This window comes from Varroa jacobsoni, unplaced genomic scaffold (genome assembly GCF_002532875.2).
Source record: "Varroa jacobsoni isolate VJ856 unplaced genomic scaffold, vjacob_1.0 scaffold_767, whole genome shotgun sequence".
NCBI classification, from domain to species: Eukaryota; Metazoa; Arthropoda; class Arachnida; order Mesostigmata; family Varroidae; genus Varroa; species Varroa jacobsoni.
Window position 1 is genome coordinate 67348 of NW_019213669.1, and position 20873 is coordinate 88220.

The window sequence follows — 20873 nt, forward strand, 5'->3', positions numbered from 1 at the left end:
CTTGATCGTGGTCCGCTTCAATGCTTTGCTGTGTATCAGCGAGGATGACATTCTATGCAAGGGGCTTACGTTCTTGTCAGTCTACTGGTACGTCCATCAGGACTCCGCCAGTCAGTCCGTGATAGGCTTAAAAATCCCAGCGTAACCACAAACCCTGTCCATTTAAAGTTCCTGTTTGTTAGAACGCCCTATTTGTTGTGTCATTGATAGTGCCGTATTGACCTAAGGCTAACCGAACCAGATTGAAGCTTACCTTTGTGGTCCAAACTCGCCAGTCATTTGACAGCACATACACGGCCCCTTTTCGAGCGAGAGTAGTTTCCACAAGTTCAAGAGGGATGTATCAAACCATGCTCCTAGATAGTTTGAGAATTCTATTTTCAAGCGAATAATGCTGAGGTGAGATTCACTAATTGACGAAAGGTTTTAGCGTGTTGCCTAGGAGGAAATTCGGATTCATTTTAGTAGCTTTTCCGGGATAGTTTTACGGGATTTCTAATTAGCAAGCAGCCCAACGCGGAAATGCCCTTTACTGTTAACTAATGTTTGTCTTATTGGGCGACTATAGGAGTACGTTAGCGGACCCCAATCTACCCTGCCAAACTGAAAAACTCACTGGCCTCGAAAATCTTTGGTCGTAGTCAAGATAAACTGCATGCTACAAAGTTCTTCACATTTTGTAGTTAAGATCCACTTTCTTGTACGGAAAAAGAACACTAGAGAAGGTACTCCCGCCCGAGTAGCTTGATACTTAGCAGAGTCTAGAAAATTCATTCCTTTTACCGGCCAAAATAAATTCCTTTTGGCCAATTTCGAATGGATCCAGTCCGCAACGATTTCCCGGTACACTCTCGGTCGGTCTTGCTTGAGGTAAGTTATCTCACGGCACAATTTTTTCAAAACGTTATGATAAGTTTTGCTTTCAAATATTTTTAATGTATTTATAAAATAATATAATAACGCGAGCAACTTTCTTCGTCGCATAGCTAGAACAAAGAATACATTTTACACTTGAAAGTGTGTATTTAAAAAATATCAGTTTTTAGGTAGGATTGACCCATAACAATAGAGTCGGGTTTCGGTTCCGATAACGATTTGGAAACAACTGCTACGAACCTCTACCATAACGCTTAACCTACCACTACCGACGAAGAAATATATTTAGTTTATATGTACGCACGGCAAAATATAAAGGGTCCACTAGTTTAGGTAATAATTTAAAAATACTATAATCGCATGAGCGGCGTTACTTCCAACTAGTTTAGAATATGCAAGTTTCTATGCAGATTTGTAATTATATATATGATTTTTATATACAATAACATACCAAAGGTTGTGTTTCTAGCTTTGATAATAATCTGAGGACGCTTATCGTCATATTGAACCTACACCTTTTAACTGATTTCAAATATAATAATATGTCTGGATTATACCTGTCGGTTGCGATTTTGTCGGTTCAATTTTTCCGTTTCCTTCAATATGTTAAAAGGGAAAATATCACAGTGTATTTAAACGACCATTGATTATACTCCATTTGTGTGTTTGTGTGAAGTTCAGGCACTTCAAAAATTGTCCAAATATTATTTCCACAAGATGCTGCGAAATCTTTTTCCAGGTTAATTTGTTAAACTGTTTTAAATGGCAGTCTGATTTTCTTTCGAAACAGACTTTTCAGAAAACTTAGTTTGTTCTAACAAGGCCTAGTATCAGCTTTTCAATGCGCCCTATTTGTATTAAGATATGTTGAAAAAATATAAAATTATGGCTCGATCTTTGCCCATTGCACTTTCGAGCGCGCTTGCTCCATTGATATAGAGTGCTTAAAACGCACAGACCGAAGGCCTTAAAACTGATGTTTTCGTATCCACAAAAAATTATTGTCGTCTGGAAAGAAGCAACCCAATATAAACTTGTATTTACGCGTTTATACTCAGCTTGCTATACCCGTCTGAGTGCTTAAAAATCGTTAAAAAGAGTTTAGCTCAAAGTGCTCGTTCGTCGTAGAGTGTACTAGAGTAAAATGATTTGTAATCTGCTGTTAAAAAGAAGTAATAGTATATTAACGCAGTTAAAAATACTAATTTCTAAAGTTCTCATGTTTTGCACGGATATCAATGCTAGTCAGGTTCACTTTTATAATCTTATGAACTTAATAGTCTGCCTTTTTTTTTATTTTGAATGTAAGATCTATACTTTACTTTTACAACACCTCATATCGCAAGTTATGTCTGTTAAACAGTCCGATCCAATTCTCTGAATGTACCCATAGAGTTTATTGTAAACAGAAGTAATTCAAATGCCGCGAGAAAGAATGCTGCTCAAAAGCGCCCACTGTTGCGGGAAAGGGCAATCTCCACTTTCCACTATTACACCCTTTCTTTGTTTACCCTGCCCAGATATAACGGCAATCGTCCGTTCAGCAGTGGTTTATGAAAGGACTGGCGCAAACAGCTGGTACTGAAACCAAAAAACAGCTGTTTTTGAGCATGTGAGACACAAACTGTGCCACAGATCACTAGGTTTATTAAAAAATCAGTGAGTGTGCAACTAAAACAAATAATATCACTTGAATTACAAACGGTAACGAGAAGAAGTTGAATCATTGCCATTTTGCATCGGTACTATATCGGCTTATGACTGGTTAGCAACGTTAATCTTATTTGGCTGATCCAACTGCTCGCAAAGGTGAAAATAAATTTATCAGATATTTCGAATAATGCTATATAATTGACAGATGTTTTCCTAATTAAAAAAATCAATGTATTTTGATCAATATACAAAAAAAAAAAATTTTACGACGTTTCCCTCCCATCTAATGTTTGTGCTTCGTTAATGCTGATTTCTGACTATTCTACATGTGTTATGTGACATTGTTCTAATTGAGTCTAGTGGTTAAAGCAAAAAGCTTGTAGCTGACAAAACGTTGACTTACATTATACATAAATATAGTAACTAAATCAATTCAGCATGCGGTTGAATATTCCAACGCATTTAGATTGATGTAGATAAGGCAATTTGTAAAAAAATGTTAATCTCGATGTTTCGGTATTAGATAAATTTATGTAGCGCTTAGACACGCACCACCCTGTTATAGTTGCCTCTACAAATGCGTATTATTTAACCTGTTGTTAGAGCATCACGGATCCTCTCCGTCCAGTAATAATTTTTCCTTAGTCTGTGTTTTTTGTGCAGCCATGTGACGGGGTTTATATCCCATATATACGTAATCATTTTGTTATTTCTCACAACCTCGTGGGTAACAAGTAGTAACTGCAATAAAATACCCAGTGTTCTTTTGTTAATTTGAGACAGTTTCACAAAAACCCGTTTATGCTATCGACGTTTTTGGACGATGAGTTTATCAATTACTGATAACATGGGCAACCAGTTCAGTTAACTGCTTCTAAAGTTCTGAGTTGATTCAAATAATAAATAAACGTGTGTCTGAGCGCGCCACGCTCCCCAAATTCTAAGTATGCCAATTCTAATATATTAAGTATTATTAATATTTCCATAAAAACACTAAGCGTCATATTTTTGTTTACAGTTAATTAAAAATGTTTTTACCTTTTTAGTCAATTCGATAAAGTACAAGCACAGTGTACAAAATCAGCGATATCGTAATCTTTAAATATCTTTGAATTATACATTATGAAGATCCCCGTTGAGTTATAGCGTCTTCGTGTATACTTGGAACTTGTGGAACATCTTCTTTGAAGGAGTTGTATGTGACCTGCGACTGTGGTGCTAATTTGCTACCTTACAGAATGAGGATTGAGCATACAAATATTGGTTCCAAGCGAGCTGCACTGCCAACACTAATGTTGGCGGTATTAGTAAAATCTAAAGTTGAAAATTGGACTGTTATATTTTTGTATTTGAAGAGTGTTTATTCATACTGTTTCTTTATTTGAAAAAAAACATGTAGTATAATTGTTTGTTTTTATCACTAGTTTTGTACTTACGATTTTTTTATTTTGCCTATTGCGAGTAAAGGCCATGGAGGAGCTTATGTCTTTTTATTTCTAGTGAAAAACCAGTAGACATGGAGCTATTATATATGTTCTCTCTATATGATCCATTTCTTTTGTGTGAAGAAGCACTTTTGAAGCCTCGTTACATTTCAACCTCAAAAACTGTTCTCACACTCTGCTTACGATGTGTGTAAATTGACGTCCACTCACTCTAAAGGTTACTAAAAAGTCTTATGCATGCTGCGTCGCCATTAAAAAGGGAAATGAGGTAATAAGTGCAATCTAGAAAAAAGAAGGTCCAATCTTAGGATTCTTAAATATAGTGTTATTGGCGTTATTGTTCTCGACTAAATAAGTGCTTTCGGTAGAAGATTCCGTAGTCTTCTGACCCTTTTGGCATTTTCTGTTAATCAGTCTACCACGATTATTACGTTAATACTATACAAAGCCGTCTATACATAGTGTTATTTCTCTGAGATAACCGTTGTTGTAGCCCCTTATTGTATTTAGTGCTATAAAGTTTTGGAAGAATGTGGTGGCAAAGAAAGCAAATCTGTACTGCATAGAGCAAATTGCTGTTCTGTCTATCGTCGTGTTACAAGCTTTAACCATACATATATACCCAGAACAGAACCATAAATATATAGCAGAGCAGAAATGAACATTATCTATGGCAACACAGTAGCGCACAGACGAAAATCGTTCATTTGCCTCAATATACCAAGTGTAATGTTATTTTGGCTAAATATCGGTTACCCAAATTGACGCGCAGTAAAGATCACTTGTATGTTTTTAGCCAATACACCCAAAAAAAAAAGTCACTCTTTTTTCTTGCAATGCCTTGAAACAATATGTTTCCTTGCAATACGAGGTTCTAATCAGCACTAGCATGAGGTTCTCCACTGTTTTTTTTCAAAATAATGTAACTTTGTAAACTTAAATAATACTCTATTATTTAATTGCACTTGATTATTGTAGATATTCTGTAGCTGCCTGTCGTTCATTTGTAATAGTCAAATGAATTCTCTTGCGTCAAATGTGCTACTATTTATTGCCGAATAATCAGGCGAAGAAGCCCATGAAAAGGGTAGGCGGTAGTTGAGGTTAGGCATATACAAATTTCTTATACTTGAAAACTAGAAGTTAAACTATTATTATTATAACTCTAATAGAACACCCAGCATAAGATTTTATATACGTTCTTTCGCTTCTATTTTACGATTTTTTATTACGTTACATCATTTTGTGGTACATGACCGCTGTTAAGTCTGCGGACATTCAAGAAGATTGTTGACAGTAACTCGTGCGTCTCGTTCTTAGGCATTATGTTAGACGGCTAGCGCTCGATAAAAATGAAGTGACTACGCGAGATACCTACATGACAAACGAACAATCAACCCAGCATCCATTTTGCAAATATATAATGTATGCAGAGAGAACGGTAAACAATACTGATTAACACAGTCGAGCCAAATGGCCCTCCGTTTGGCAATACTGACATTTTATGGGAAAAATAAGCCATTAGAAAATCGACAATGGTTCGTTATAATCATGTAAATTAGATCGATTGTGTAATAACACTAAAGAATACAAGATATTCATGAATATATGTATATAGAGAGGGAGAGTGACTAAATTTTAAGGCGACTATTATATCTATAAGAAGCTGATTTAAGATAACACATAATAACTGATGTAATCTCGGCTTGATAAGCTGGTAGAGCACAATACTCCTTCCTGCAAACCTGTAGTGGCTGTAGGCTGACAGAAGCGAAACAATAGCGTTAATAAACAACAAAAGAAAAAATATGACTATGAGTGTTGAAATATTTTAAATAATCCTTTTAAATTCCTGATTCAGTGTAACATTAGAGAGCCTTATCGTCATAACGTGTATAACGGCAATAAAAATATCGTGTGACACTATATGCCTGCCTTAAAGTTTTTTATATATACGTTGAATGGCCACAACTGTAAAGCTTTCCGTTACAAATAAACTTGCTAAACTGTCCAGTTTTGCGTGCAGCTGATCGCAGAAAATAAAAGCAGTATGTCAGTAGATCTAAGACACAACCAGCAATAAATTACAAAAAATATATCCTAATGTGAACAACGAAGATTCGATTTGTTCTCCATAGTTAACTTTGAACAGAAAAACTGCCAGTAGGACCGATATCTCACTAGCAATCTTACACGTGAGCTGTGTGGGGCCTGCCTTAGAAGTTGTGATTAATTATTAAAAGCAAATGCCCGATCTACTTTGTTAAATTTAGTAACATAATGATACTGAAGACCTTTTAAGGACTAACGCAGGCCTATGGCGTTTGAGAAAATTGCAAAACCTCAATAGAATTACTTTTCTCCTTTAGTATTTTGCATCAGACATCTATTGGTGACTTGAGTTCACGAAAAGCTGTGCGATCGTATTGAGCTACCTATATTTGCGGAGATGTTCAGAAAGCGTCCGGAGCTACAAAACAGAGTTGCGTTTGGAGCAATGAAGCTTTACGCGGCTGCATGTCTTCCTAGTAAGCTACGAATCATCCCCTTAACAGTACCATCATAGAACTAGCGATAGCACGACAAAGCCTTCCTTAATTAACATAGAGTATAATAGATCCAACTGTGGAGCAGTCCATCTACTCTAAGTATCGATCTCCTAATACTAAAGGTAATTCGCGTTTATGGGAGGGTCGACATTAGGAATAGATTTACGTATATATCAATGCATACTCCTCTATGAAATACTCATTACATTACAGTGAAATAGCATTATCATGTAATAGGACCATGTTCAGAAAAACTATCAACAAAATTAATGGAATATATTGATATGATGTTTATGATTTTCGCCAATAGCACAGTTCAGAAAAGAGATACATTTGGATTTGGTAAACTTAATTATTCCATTGTCCTTTATTTCGGCCGGCAAATGTGTGCAACTACAGTAAACGATCAACTTCTAGTCAATGTGATAATCTTGATTGAAATATAAGCAATATTTGCTACGGAACTTTGACTGTAGATTGAATTATGTTTTTAAATATTTGCTATTAAAAATGCTTTACTTTCCAAGCAAGGAGTTGGCATACGCTGTTTTATCATAAAAATCAATGATGATGATGATGAAAAAGCATGTAGACTCACTGCGGCGAGTAACTTGTAAATAATCGATGTTTTTCATTTGCTACCTAGTTTTTCTATTCCTTACAATATGGGGTCACACCACGTTACGAAGATTTTCCGACAACATAGCAAAACCAAAAAATTCCGCAAGTACTTCCCGACATCTATTTCTCAATATATATTCCATACCGCCATTTTAAATACGAACCTTAGAACAGATATCTTTTTCGGTTTTTTTTTTTATACGGCCACTTTGACCACGTTGATAAACATATCCTCCAACATTGAGTTATGAATTCGAATATTGGAACAGTTGGAGCTATATATTTGCAATTGCTAATTTCTGTACTCACTTGTGTTTGAACTATGTAGACCTGCCGATAAAAAGTTCTGTTTTTAATGTGACTTTATTGATGTGGAACAAAGGTACATATTATAGTCTTTTAACTAGAAAGATTGCTATCATACAAAACGGTATTTCATTATAACAAAACGGATTTTGCATAGTACGATCTAATTCTATACTTCATATGTTCGCATATTTTTATTATACTGCATAATCACATATATGTTCCAAAGGTATGAGATATGCATCAATTTAATATGCTTGCCGTGCTTGACTTCTCGAAGTTCACTCGTGCTCTTGGCTTGATTGTAAATTCCGCCCTGCTGGTACAACGTTTCGTCAAACAACGATTTATTGCGTAAAATCTAGAATAAATTTAAGCTAACTGTTTTCATCATATCAAAAACCAGCCACAGTTTTACAGCGTGACGGGCAAGGTGACAATTTACTTTCTACTCCAGTTCTACAAAAAAAAAATTTCGACATAAATTTCGTATTGCCAGTGCAAGCCTGATCTGACATCATACGTCGTTTTAAAAAAATGTGGCTCATGCCCGGGTTGCGAGAGGAGAAAGCCTGCCGATTACGATGGAAAAAGCTAGACTGACGGGAAATATTGACATATTTATTTTTAGAAATGCATAGCTCAGAGCTATAGGTCTCTTATTCCCCTTCAAAAAAGCACAAATACATGAAATCTTGAGAAAATTATCAAAATAAGTACAATCATAGTCCGGTATGACATGCCAAAACCCGCCCACATATTTGCAAAGGCTTGAATGAAAGAACGGGGTTTTTATTTGCTCGACTAGGTATCTTATTACGACGAGCTAACTCTCAGCAATAATTTCCGATCCTTATATTTCAAACGTGCATTTCTGCGAGAGTACTCCGATGAAAATATGAATTGATACCCAAGAAAAACGCATATTTGAGGTACCACGATTCGTTTTGTGACTCTCGTAATGTACTACAATAGTTGGCTGGGTAAGTACCATTAAATTCAAGGGAATTATACAAAATATTGAGAAGTGCGCATTAAAAAGTGAAAAGATACGCATTTGCGTTATATTTCGATGGCGATATCTTTCAAATTACTTTGCAGTATAGCGTGTTTGTACGCCCGTGCTGAACTTATCGAACACAGAATTTTTGTTTACTTTCGTGTCTGATAAATTTAGATTCGATAATTAACGTATATCCATCAAAGTGCATCACATGAGGACAAGATTTTAGTTAGAACGCTCGACACAGAAACGAAAAAATTATATAACTCAAAGTTCCATGTTGCTTAATTAGATTATTCGTTTGAAGATTCCATTAATGGCGGATATAGATAAAAATAATTAACTAATCATTTGTTAAGCAACCTACATTTATAGATGATGGTGTAGATGGCGGATCTTTCCGTGAACGAGGCTCGATTGAGCGTTGAGTCATTTCTTGATAAGTCGGTAAACATCTTCTGGTAATCGGATGAATGCTACGAGGCAATCGTGTAAAGAAATGAGTAATTTTTAGAAAATTAAGTAACATCCTTCAATTTATGCATCCTTAACGCTGCAATAATTTTACTAAACATGCTTCTTCGAATAAGATGTACCTGTTTCCATGAACTGCAAAATAGACACGGTACGATTGAACCTTATAATTTGTCTCATGTTTTCTGGCCATCTTTGAATTCGGTTCTACGTACACTGAAGTATAATATCCTGGGTGTTTGTATACCTCTATATTATAATTTGACAGTTTACATTCTCTCTTGCCTTTGATGCATACTGAACTCTGCGCAGGTATTACTCTTAGACTAAAATTAATTTTAACTTTTTTAGAACTAAGCTTCTTTAATATTGGTATAATTAATTTCGAAGTTTTCCAGAGCGATATGCTTGCGGTCAGTTGTTTTATTATTATTATTACGTATATTGCTTAACTGTTCAACCAACATATACTGAGTAGACTGTACTATTCTAATAATAAAGCATTCAAAACATCGTTTAAGGAAAACACCGTATGATATATCGTGGTCTGGTGATTGCGAAGTTGCCAATTTTTTTGCGTTCAAAGCCATTCATTTGAAGAGGTTTTGACATCAGCTAATGGCTAGGCCAAACGACAAAATTTTGTTTGATTTCACCACCGCTGTACTAAACAATAATCCCTCTCCATTGATACATATCGTGCATTGGTTAACCATCGCCGTGATAGTTAGTGGGTTTCGGAATACAGGTTTATCAGTCTCATGAGCATGTTTTTAGTTGGTTTTTGAATTTTTACGATACTTATTGTTACACGATTCCTATTTTCCAGCATTTGGTAACATTAACGATACGATGTTAGTATTATCATCAAAAAATGTGTATTTTCTACATATTGCCGTCTCTTTCCAGTGCTCACCTTTGTATCTATTCATAGTGTCATCGAGTAATCCAAGAAACTCCACTGTAGGTACTATTCCTCCTAAACATTTCTCATAGAATTTCTATAGAATAAATGGAAAATTTGACTTTTAGTGATTAAGGATTAGAGCTAAATTCCGTCAGTCAAAATAATCACTTACATTATAGAAAGCACAACAGCGGCATTGTTTTCAGCATTTACCTTAACTTATGGTAGCATTATTCATTAATTGTGCATCGTGTTTTTCTGCATAAAGACCTACCAGTTGAGGTCTCTGATCTGCTATAGGAAAACTCATATAACGTAACAACCCGGTAGAAGTCGCAGGCATAAATCATTTGAGATATCGTCATACGTAAAGGGCTTTTTCACACTCCTAATGAAAAAATAACCTAATCAAGTTTTTTTTTTGTCTTAAAAGTATTTTCAAAAAATGTCTACGAGACCAAAAAATGTGTATAGAGATTAAATCGCCCTTGTTCCACCAAACCGACCAAAAAGCAAAGGAAAGAAGAAACAAAGCCTACAATTGTTGCTGTATGCAAATGCCCTGATTGAAAGACAAAAGTTTCACATTCTAATGGTTTATCTTTCCCTAGGCGCTTAAAATATATAAAAGATTTTGCATGGTGTAATTCTCTTCAGCGTAAACGATTTTTACGTTAGGTGCCTTTGCGGACAAGTGGCTGATACGCACACAGTCGTAAGCGTTAACGATTCATCTGCATCCCTATTTGATGCCCTCTAAGGAAATAAAATTATTAATCAAAATAGAATTAAGTGTGCAGCGGTAGCAGAAGCCAAAAATCATTGTAGCCCAAAGAAACACACCGTAGTAAACACTATCGTTGAGAAAAACGAAGACGGGTCGACTACAACGAAAAGTAGATGCAACAAAATCCGAAGTGATGGTGCAAAACATATCGCTGCGCCTAAAGGTGATACACAAGGCGCACACATTCTATTCTAGAAAGCATCAAGCCATGCAACTTGATATAACGGAAACGAGAAAGGAACCAAGATTCGTATGAGAGGTCAACATACTTTTGCATAGGAAGAGTTAAAAATTAAATCTTTGGAAACAGTCACCATAAAGATGCCGAAACTAAGTAGAATAGGCACACAGAGAGATACAAAGAGTTTGAAAAAACAACTATTAGCTAACGGTAAACTAAGAGTGGAATGGGCTTTATATGTCTGAAACGAATGGGTTACGTTTCCATACTGTTTCAGATGCCGAATGATGGGACGCTTATAGGAAGAATGCAAAGGAAAGAAGGTAGGACTACACGGTGTCATCGGTGTAGAGCAGTAGGCCACCCGGTTAATAAGTGCACCAAAAAGCTAAAGGCTAGAACTGTGTAGAGGCTGAAGAAGACGAGACCGGACCTACGATTAACTCTTTCGAATTCCCGTACTATAAGCAGTGCGTTAAAAAGTTAGGTAATTGAAAGGGCCAAGAAGAAGAAAAAAGGTTACGTAGTGATAAAGATAAAACACGGCGAAAGCGCCAGGAACAAACCCTCAGCGAATAACAAAAACAAGGACCCACGTTTTCCGGCTATTTCAGCTGCATGTAGGCTGCGTGGCCATAGAAGAACGATGAAGGGTTTAGGTGGCACAAAAAAAGTTCGAGCACAAAAAGATCAGTGAAACAAAGAAGCAACAAAATATTAGGTTCAATAATAGCCAGGGCACGCGGATGTAAGATTTCTGTTACTTTGTTTCCGATTGACTTGCGTTGCATGCCTTAAACACTGGCACGTCCATGACGCACTAGAAGTTAAAGTAAGTAAAGACAGAACAGAAATGTTGATAAGAACAGGTCAAAAAGTGGCTCACTCTCAAAGCAGGCCAAGGTGACTTTACCAATGAGGATTTCTACGTGGTGTTATGAGTTAAATCGCTAAACACAAACTTAAGTTGTAAGATTTATGAGCCGCTTAGGTGATGAAATAAAGAAAAACTGACAAGAAAATCAAAAGCATTTTTACAAAAGAGGATTTTAATGGCGCAGCGTAAGAATCGGGAAATAAAAATAACATATGCTACACGACAAGTATGATTAAATAAAAAAAAAACAAGAGAAACAAATTGGGAGCCCAAGAACTTACACAGTAATTAACGCAACACGACATTTTCTTTTTCAATAATAGGCACTCACGTTAAACGCTCAAATGAAGAGGGCAGCTTGGTTTTAAAAATTTCACATTTAAGAGCAGTAAGGCCACCGACAGGATAAGATACTGATAGGTGTTGAAAAAATATTCTTACACCAACCATGCTCACATAATTTATGGGTATGGGTAAGAGTTACGAAATATACGAAATGCATGCAGTCGCCGACCAGTGCATGACCGAATTGAATTTAGAAAAGCTTAGAACCCAAATCTGAAGAGAGAGCTATTCAACGCTGAAAAACAGATCACGTCGCAGTATGGAAGCAAAAATTCTGCCTAGATAGTGCGAAACAATCTTATCCAGGCAACAAATATCTCCTAATAGACACCACCCCGTATGTTGGTGGACGGGAGGCATTGTGGAGTTTAGAATGGCCTCTAACAAAGCACGGCGACAGTAAACCAGAGCAAAACAAACGAGCAGGTCTTGCTGACATATAATTTCTGGGCCAAGATAAAGGGCCTCAAATCAGCTATTAGAGAAGTGTCGAAAGGGAATAAGAGAAATTGTGGGGCGGAATAACGAACGACGTCGAGAAAAACCTTATAAGATCATCATGGGCAAAACGACAAAGTCCAACAGAAGAAGCGGCTCTTTAGTCACAAAGATTTTGTCTTACTTGCCCCACTACAAGAGAACGATCTTTTTTATCTCCTTAGAAAAGGTTATGGTGGTAATCGAGAGGTTGCCACAGGTCTTCGTCGCTGTGTGAGGTCGCAACCTTAACCGACGCCGTGGGAATTCTCCACGGAAAGAAACCTGAAGTTTTCACGTTGATGATGGATAAAATCATGACCCTGTAGGGTGGAACAAGGCAATCCTGGATCTCACAAGACAACCAGGACTACCTCCTACCGAACCTAGACCGTGTCAACTAATCTGTCCTTAGACATTATCGACAAAGCTTTAGCGATGATCATCAATAAGGAGCAGTATAAGACACTGAACGTGGATTCTGGAAAAATGGGTTCACGGAAATAGTAATCATCAGGGTATTGAAAGAATGTGAGAAACAGCGCAGCTAAAACCAGTGGTCAAGGGAGCTATGGGTAGTGATTTTTCTGGATGCGCTTAATGCTTTCAACTCATTGAACTGGCAAAACTTTTTCAACGTTGTAAGGGCAAAAAGGTCTCCTAATATCTTTAAAGGCTAAAATACCTGGTACCGTAGGTATAAAACCATATTTTACGGTAAGTACAGCAGCCGGCGTGTTGTCTACATTAGCGCCCTTGCCGTGCAATATAGCTTACATTGAATGCCCACATCGAGAATGTGACATCCAAAGCGGCAAAAGTCATTCATGGTTTGGCAAAAATAATGGCGAATGTTCGGGGGCAACAGAGAGGAGATGGAGGTTGTTGGCTGCCGCGGCGGAATTCGTAATTTTGTCTGCAGCGCTAGCTTAGAATCCGGTTGTGGTCAAATGAAAGCGTACAGGATAGAACTCCTGAAAGTGCAATGATCACTTAGGATAAAGGTGGTGCAAACGTATAAGACTATATAGCAGCGATCACAGGCTTCACACGAATGATCCACAGGCAAAGAATGGTTGACGAGAGAACGTGGCTTCGGACAAACGCCATTCTTAAGAAGGAAGAGGTCTGTGAATAAACCAGTAGGTATGGCGGGTGGAATGGAACACTCACACAGCGTAGGGTTCAACTCGTAATTTCAGACCTTTATAAAAAGTTTAGCAGTGACTATGGCGACATAGCTTAAGTTTCGACACAGGTTCTAGCAGGCCATATATGCTTTCGATAATATTTACACAATACGAAAAAATGACTTAGGTGACATGCGGCACACGTTAGATAAACAATATAACTCGCATGATTTTCTCATACACACAGTATGAGATGCACATAGAAGCTTCCCGATACCTAGACTCGAGGTGAATAAACAGAGCTTATGAAAGAGGGTCTACTTTATGAAGGTAGTCCTAAAGAGAAAAAATGAAATTCAAAAGGAACGGAGAAAGAGTTGTTACAAAAAGGCAGATTGCGGGTATGGGCGAAAATATCTACAGCACACCGGAGAAAAGGTCATCTTCATCCAATTGAAGTGTATGCGTAAATGGTACCACCAGTGGCAATGGAAAAGAGAAAGAGACAACTTTTTTTTAGAGGAGAATACTGTGTGGCCAGGAGTTAGTGCGTATGACATCATTTAACAGTTACTCCTTTATGAAAAAAAAAAAGTGAACCTGAAACACTTTGTTGCAAATGAAGTTGTTGAATTTACAGCAAAATGGCAACGGTGTATAAACACGATATAAAGAACAATAGACGTTGTTTCAGTAATTCTATAGCTGAAGATGCATCTGCTACTGTAGTATATACAGTATTGACTTGCGAAGCGAAAACAATTGAGATAACAAGCAAATAACTACGAGTGAAAAAAACGTTCACTGATATTATCAACCAAATGTTTTGGATAGAACTGGCAAATTTATGTTTGATTTTCGTCTTAGAAAATTATTTGTTTTAGGCTTAATCGACTTTCTATTTATCAAATGAATCCCTTGACTGCGATGCACCTTCATTGGTGAGTGGGTTTGCTTTTATTTTCCATATGCTTTTAATCCTAATGGTGTAACTAAAAAATCACTACAATCACCAAATTAGCATTTTTGCTCATTTTCAGGCTGGGTATCTCATTCAAATATTTGAGAACAAGGCGTGTAAGACAGACACCATAAAGGCAGGTTAGTAAACGCTTTCATGCGTATATATATATATGTAAATCAAAGATATTGTAGGTCACGGGAAATTTGGAGCAAGGGAGAGGCCATGGAACATGCGGTAAAATGGAATGTCTTTTTAAACTACGACTAATCAATACTAGCAGGGGATATTAGAAAGCACCCTTTTTTTTTTAGCCTATATAGTACTGTTAAATGAAGAGTTTCATTTGCGGCATTTATTTGCGTATATTTGAAAGGGTTGACATATAATAGTTTGTTTAACATGACTATGACATATTATATAATTATTATAATATGATAATTTTTATAGTTTGCTCTGGTAGAGAATAAGGTATGCAGTCGGTTAGCTTAGTGGAGAATCATATTAATGAAACTTTATATTGTAATACACACATACATATTGCAAACGGTTTATACAAGTTGTACTTCACATTTTTCTATACTCGAAATAAATCCGTGCAGACAGAGTGACTCTTATCACCACCTTGTTGTGGTTTTAATTAAGATTTTTGTGCACGAGCTTGACGTAGGTAAGGCTGAACTTTATTTTAACAATAGAGCGACCGCTTGTTATAAACTATAAGCGCACGTTATGTCAGCGTGAATGTTTTGCTAACGGTTCTTAAGCTAGTTACTCAATATTAAACACACTATTTTAACTTAAGAACAACTCGAACCCTTACCGACATGTATATATTTTGTCAACGTTTTATTAGAGTCAAAAATACGAAGCAGTGACAGCAGCGCAACGAGGATTCAATATGTAAACAAAGTTCAACCCCATTAGGTTCAAAACATCTCATATCCCCAATTATTGAAACAATCAAATTAGTTTAGCCAACGCAACATAAAGCTAAACCCACTCAGCGCCAATGTACACTGGTGGCGGCATAAGCGTGGCCGGGTTGTAATAAATCAAACGGTATATATATATATATATATAGTTACAACTATGTTAGCGCAGAGTTCCTTTCAAGCAAAGCTAAGCCTATTCATTTCAATATAGTTAGTAGTTGAAATTTGCAGTTTTGAAACCGAAATTTGTTTTTGTTTTCTAAACAATATTAGTAGACTAAATAAATATGCGCTATCATCGATGATAATCTTTTTCCTGTGGAACTTCTATTCTCTCAGTTGCCAGGTAGATGCATGTAGTATGATCGTTTTACCAAACGGCAGCTGGAATTTTTCGAATATGATATACGTAAGCGGCACCTTAACGAGCTTATACTTGCCAATATCACTTGACGCTTGGCCAATAAATGGCTTAGGTCCTAGGTTGGAGATGTGATTGCATTGAGTGATGATGATATTGGATAAACATGATCGTCAGAAGTGACACTTAGCACGTACAAAGAAAGTTCATCAAAATATCTGTTTTTGTTTAGATACAAATTCTTCAAAACAATAGATCCGGATTTAGAAATTCCAGCCTGTGTAGCGCCGAAACGCTTTTTGAAATTTACGAAACTTTCATTCGAATTTTTTCACTTACTTATTGCATTAGACTCTCACAATAATGAAACGAGCGCGTTTTATTCGTTTAATCTCTATTCTTTAAGATTACACTTACCACTGACATTTTTTAGTTCACACATCGAAATATAATCACATCAACAGTAAGCTTCACACTCTCAAGATCTAAGTAAGTTTAGTTATTAAAAGAGTAACTTACTTTAAGAGATTGCTTATTTTGGCACATTAGAAATGGGCATACACGGATCCTCAATAGCTCGGTCTTAATATTTACGAGACTGACTTCAAGTTATTAAGCTAATTTTTGTTTTTGACAATAAAAAATGAGTTCGCCAGGGTAGCACGAGGTAAATTTATCCCTGCGCCATATAAGGTTTCTGACTCCCCGCCGTTTAACAATCTTATTAAAGGCAAGTGGTTCATGTATTTTACTTACAGGAGCCTTTACCCTCAAGAGCAGTTCGAGCCCAACGGCGTATCTAGTCGCTTGACACATCTCTAGGCTTGTGTATCTTCATAATGGTGTTTGTGAACTATGGAAAAGGTTTGTCTTTGCACAGTTAAGACATTTCACTTTTCTTATCTTTACGGCACCTGACAATGTTAAAGACTAATCCTTTAAAATTATTTTTGCAAACCACGCGCTACGAAGGTGGACACTCAACCTGTTCTGTTCCCTAATATTTACATTAGAACGTATCGTATCGGGATTCGGCGTCCAATCGGAGTTGGCCTATATTTATTATCTCATTCCACGTGCCACATATATATCGCAGAAGCCTGATTTGGAAGAATAAAAGAACGATTCAAATAGTTACTATAATCTTTGTTTTATGTTCTTTCTTTATGTTTCTTCTATTCTATTATTAGGAAAAAAAACACGTTCCATCGAATGATATGTCAATAGCGGACCTCGTATTCCCCTGGTTCATCTGGATCATGGGGGTATGGCTCGCCATTTCAATCAGTGGGTTGCCACTCGAAAGTGTTGATTTTAGTTTTTGTATTTATGCTATTGCCACCAGTATCTACTAGGGTCAGTCAAAATACTGATTTCCCATAATCAGTGAAAATTAAATAAATAAATAGCTTGATAAACAATGCATTACCAGGCATTAAAGTTCTGTCGACCATGCATAAGCTTACAAAAATCTAGCAGTTTATAGTATGCTTAGCATCGTGATACTGGTAAGACTTCTTATACACAACTCAAGTAACAAGGCATACGGCCGATTTTTTCCCTATTTGCTGATATTTTTTCCATAGACAGCTGAGGTATTTTAGAGTATTAAGCTGCTTCGTTTTATATTAGTGGCCTACAGGCCGAAGCAATACCTAATCGTAACGGCAATACCAGACATAAAACATTCAATAGCACCAGGTTGGCAGATTAGTATAGCTAAATTACTTTAAAATCAAACTTTGCTAATTCTATGTAGAATTAAACCTGTGACTCATAACGTTGAAACTTTCTTTGTCAAAGAAATTCAACAGTATTGCGACTGTAAGTTTTGTTCAAAACTTTCTACACAAACAAATGATAAAACCCTATTTTATTTTCAGTATAAAGTGAATAAAGGCTTTATTATAATATATATATATATATAATAATAAATAATAAAAAGTATTATTATGACAAACACGGTTTTTCAAATGTATGTGAAAGTTAGACATTTAACACACTAATTCCATTATCCTGGTGCTATTGGAAATGCCAGTTTAAAGATAAAGAGTCAAATCAGCACGTGGGATACTTTATATGGCATAAAACGTATGTCATCTCAACACAACGTAAAACTTTAGTATTCTTGTGCGTGTTAAAGCGCTATGATGCAGCCTACTTTTTTTTTCTCTTTTTTTTTTTTATAAAATGCAGATAGACGCTTCCACTTGTTTTGTTTGAGCAAGTTTTCTAGATGTGACTCTAGCGGAAATCCAATCAGAATAAGTTTTTTTACTGGATTTTTGGATGACAAAAGCTATAGTTAATCTGCCGCAGCTGAGTTAGGTAATCGATGTTAGAAACATACCTTTGACACAAAACAATACGAATTCATATTTATATGGTCAACGGAGGTATATGAATAGAATATGACAGCTTACAAAGTCGCGTAATCGTAACTATTTGCATATCATTTAAAGTGTAATATTAAACAATCTATTCATCATTTTGACAGATTATTAATAGTTATGGGATATATTACATGATATAGTTTACGCTTATTAAAGAAGCTTCTGGATCAGTCATCCTCAACTAAAGGCCTGATTCGGGAAAGTGAGATGTTAAAAACACCTATGGCCATGTGTAGGCATCAAGACATCTTACGAATTAACATCTAAGACTTTTCCCTGAAGGTCTGATACTAACGGGAAAAATGATATAACAAAGCTCCGTATATCTGGAGTTCTGCAAAGCTAGGATAATCATTTTATCTATCATCTCTTCAGAATATTCATCAAATAAAGGAAAACAAACACTATTAAATTACTGGAATAAAACGCTGATAAATTTTATATAAGAAAATAGGACACCAAGTCTTGCAGGTGGGACATTTGCCTGTAACCGATTTAAAACTGCATGTCGCCGAACATCGCTTCTGAAGAATAACGCAATCAAAAATGCCAACGTTTTTACGGGCTTGTAATGCTCAATTATAGCGGGGCTGCACCTTTTCTGGGCGACTCCAACCGATGTGACCTCGGTAGGAAAACTGCACAGTAGGTTGACAGCAACTCATTAGATAGGAATGTCTGAAAGTCCCAACTTATTCGAAATAGGCATAGAATATACAAAATTACGCATTCCTCTAACAAATGAAATAGACTCTGATGATTTTATACTGGTGGTTATTTCGAAGTACCTTGTTTATGTTTAGATCCTGAAACAAACTACAATACGATTTGCTGGAGATAGAGGCAACGCGTTGTAATTACCTTTTAAGGTAATGATTTTGAAATATGTATTCTAGGAATGGCGTGATTTGGCCTTCGAACTACGTGGCATAATCTCCTACTGGCAGGAAGGGCTCTTTATTTACTGTCTGGCCATCATTCACGTAGCAACAACATTCGCCTTACCTGTGCCAGGATGGCCAAAAGGTTATCTCGGGCTCGCCGGTTTACATAAGGTAAGCACGCGCTACTATATAATCTATCATATGATTCACTCACTAATTCATAGCACTATTTTTGTATGTAAATATACAAAGCGTAGTTACCTGCACACTTTTTTAAAATAATTCTATAATAATAATGGAAGACGTTCTGGTTTTTAGGGTGGTGCACATTTTAAGTGCACGGATGGTGCTGCTGGCTGTATCGAAGGACTTATCCTTGGCACTGCCCATATGCATCGTGTCTACACTTTCGGTTAATCAAAGCGAATATTTGGTAGAAACGTGCAAAGTAAGCATAGCTTCCAAGTAATCCTTCAGTGCATACTTCGAATCTGCAATTCGTCTGCAACTAATTTTGTTTTGTCAACAAATCTTGTTTCTTTCACTTAAAAAATTTCTCGAACATTAACTCGACGTTTTTCAGGAGATCTACGGTGGAACCATGAAGCACGATCCCGAAGGCATCTTGGGCTGTTTGACCTCGATGTTGTTAACATTCCTGGGACTGCAGGCTGGCAAGATCTTTCTGACATAGCGCAACAACCTACACAGGTTGGTATAAATGCGCGCACAACGGTGATTACTTAACCGTTATATTGGTTGAAACATCACTACAGGTTGGAACGCGCAGTTTTTTACTTAATAAAAAAGTGCGGCATTTCGCTCGAGTACTAACGACAGATTAATTTCTAATGTGTTCGCCGTTACCTGCTCCCATATTTTAGCTAATTTATTTATTCCTGTTCACCAGAACTTTCAAGTCTGGTGTATAGCTTCTGAGATGGATTTATTTTGCTAGTGACCTGAACAACCTGTAATTCGTCAGCGCAAGATTTGGCTAACATGCTGGACGTATAAAATCTTCCACTCAAGCTTTGCCAGGACGATCTTAATGACCTGTGTCATGTGTATCATGTATATATGTCGTAAGGAACAATAACTTTTCGTTGCCTATGGCGTCATTTCTGCTGGATGCCCTTACTCAATAGATCCTCGTTAATATCTTGTTCATATCTGGTATTTTCCAGTGTCTAAGGCTTTTCTAAATCTGCTAAATGATGGTCTTTTGAGATGAGGATTTGGTCTTCCTTTGAACTTGACCATACCTCCCGTTCCTTTTGCTTCATATCGGTGTGTATGTAGCTTAGCCAGGCTCCTAATTTCTTATACGTCGAGTGTGTAGGTTAACTCCTCATACACCTAACAATTTATTTTTGATCCGAAATCCTTACCGGCCTCGGGTGGCTGAGCGAAGTGAGATCCACCTAGTCGAATGCATGATACAAATAAGCCAAATTGCTTCAGCAAGTTTTCCTTAATTTGGTAAAAGACAAAATAGAATAAATGTCGAAAATGCACTTTTTCACAAGCAATATACATCATTGGAGTCTAACTGTGATATAAACTTCCGTTCACAGTGAAAGTATACCAGAAGTGTGGAGGAGAGTAAATATTTTTGACCGGTATATAAAAACAAACCAGCAGTTAAGAGGCAGAGAGAACACTGAAAGAAAAAGGCTGCTGGGAACAACCGTATCTATCATAAGCA

The 20873-nt window shown here is 36.6% G+C and overlaps 1 protein-coding gene and 1 long non-coding RNA gene across 16 annotated transcripts in view; one reads left to right on the forward strand and one right to left on the reverse strand.

Annotated features, from left to right (window-relative positions):
* The window catches only part of LOC111263456 (uncharacterized), a 42092-nt gene extending 22568 nt beyond the window's left edge, over window positions 1-19524 (reverse strand). For 4 of the 8 annotated variants that reach the window (XR_015312315.1, XR_015312313.1, XR_015312311.1 and 1 more), the window contains exons 1-3: window positions 19427-19524; window positions 8821-8929; window positions 254-438 (exon numbers count right to left, since the gene is read on the reverse strand). This is a non-coding gene — a long non-coding RNA (uncharacterized LOC111263456). Of the gene's footprint in view, window positions 1-253; window positions 439-7617; window positions 7767-8820; window positions 8930-19286; window positions 19378-19426 lie in introns of those variants that run through there. The other 4 variants (XR_015312310.1, XR_015312312.1, XR_015312314.1 and 1 more) reach the window with 3 other exon arrangements.
* Window positions 309-20002, forward strand: Hgsnat (Heparan-alpha-glucosaminide N-acetyltransferase). 8 transcript variants are annotated; one of them, XM_086969646.1, is made up of 8 exons: window positions 309-399; window positions 569-870; window positions 14672-14732; window positions 16647-16752; window positions 17079-17153; window positions 19178-19336; window positions 19484-19613; window positions 19749-20002. In XM_086969646.1, the coding sequence occupies exons 4-7, from the start codon at window positions 16744-16746 to the stop codon at window positions 19580-19582; spliced, it is 342 nt and encodes a 113-aa protein (XP_086825772.1). In that variant the 5' UTR covers window positions 309-399; window positions 569-870; window positions 14672-14732; window positions 16647-16743; the 3' UTR covers window positions 19583-19613; window positions 19749-20002. The 8 variants fall into 8 exon arrangements, with proteins under 8 accessions (XP_086825772.1, XP_086825774.1, XP_086825778.1 ...); XM_086969648.1 differs by lacking the exon at window positions 309-399 and adding an exon at window positions 11080-11125 and having other exon boundaries at window positions 445-870; XM_086969649.1 differs by lacking the exons at window positions 309-399; window positions 569-870 and adding exons at window positions 1856-2685; window positions 11080-11125.
* The last annotated feature ends 871 nt before the right edge of the window (window positions 20003-20873 follow it).

Coding starts and splice junctions, on each gene's coding strand:
- Hgsnat (XM_086969646.1), top strand. Junction 17,154..19,177: donor GGTTCATCTGGATCATGGGG/GTATGGCTCGCC, acceptor TATGTATTCTAG/GAATGGCGTGATTTGGCCTT. Junction 19,337..19,483: donor GGCTCGCCGGTTTACATAAG/GTAAGCACGCGC, acceptor TCTGGTTTTTAG/GGTGGTGCACATTTTAAGTG.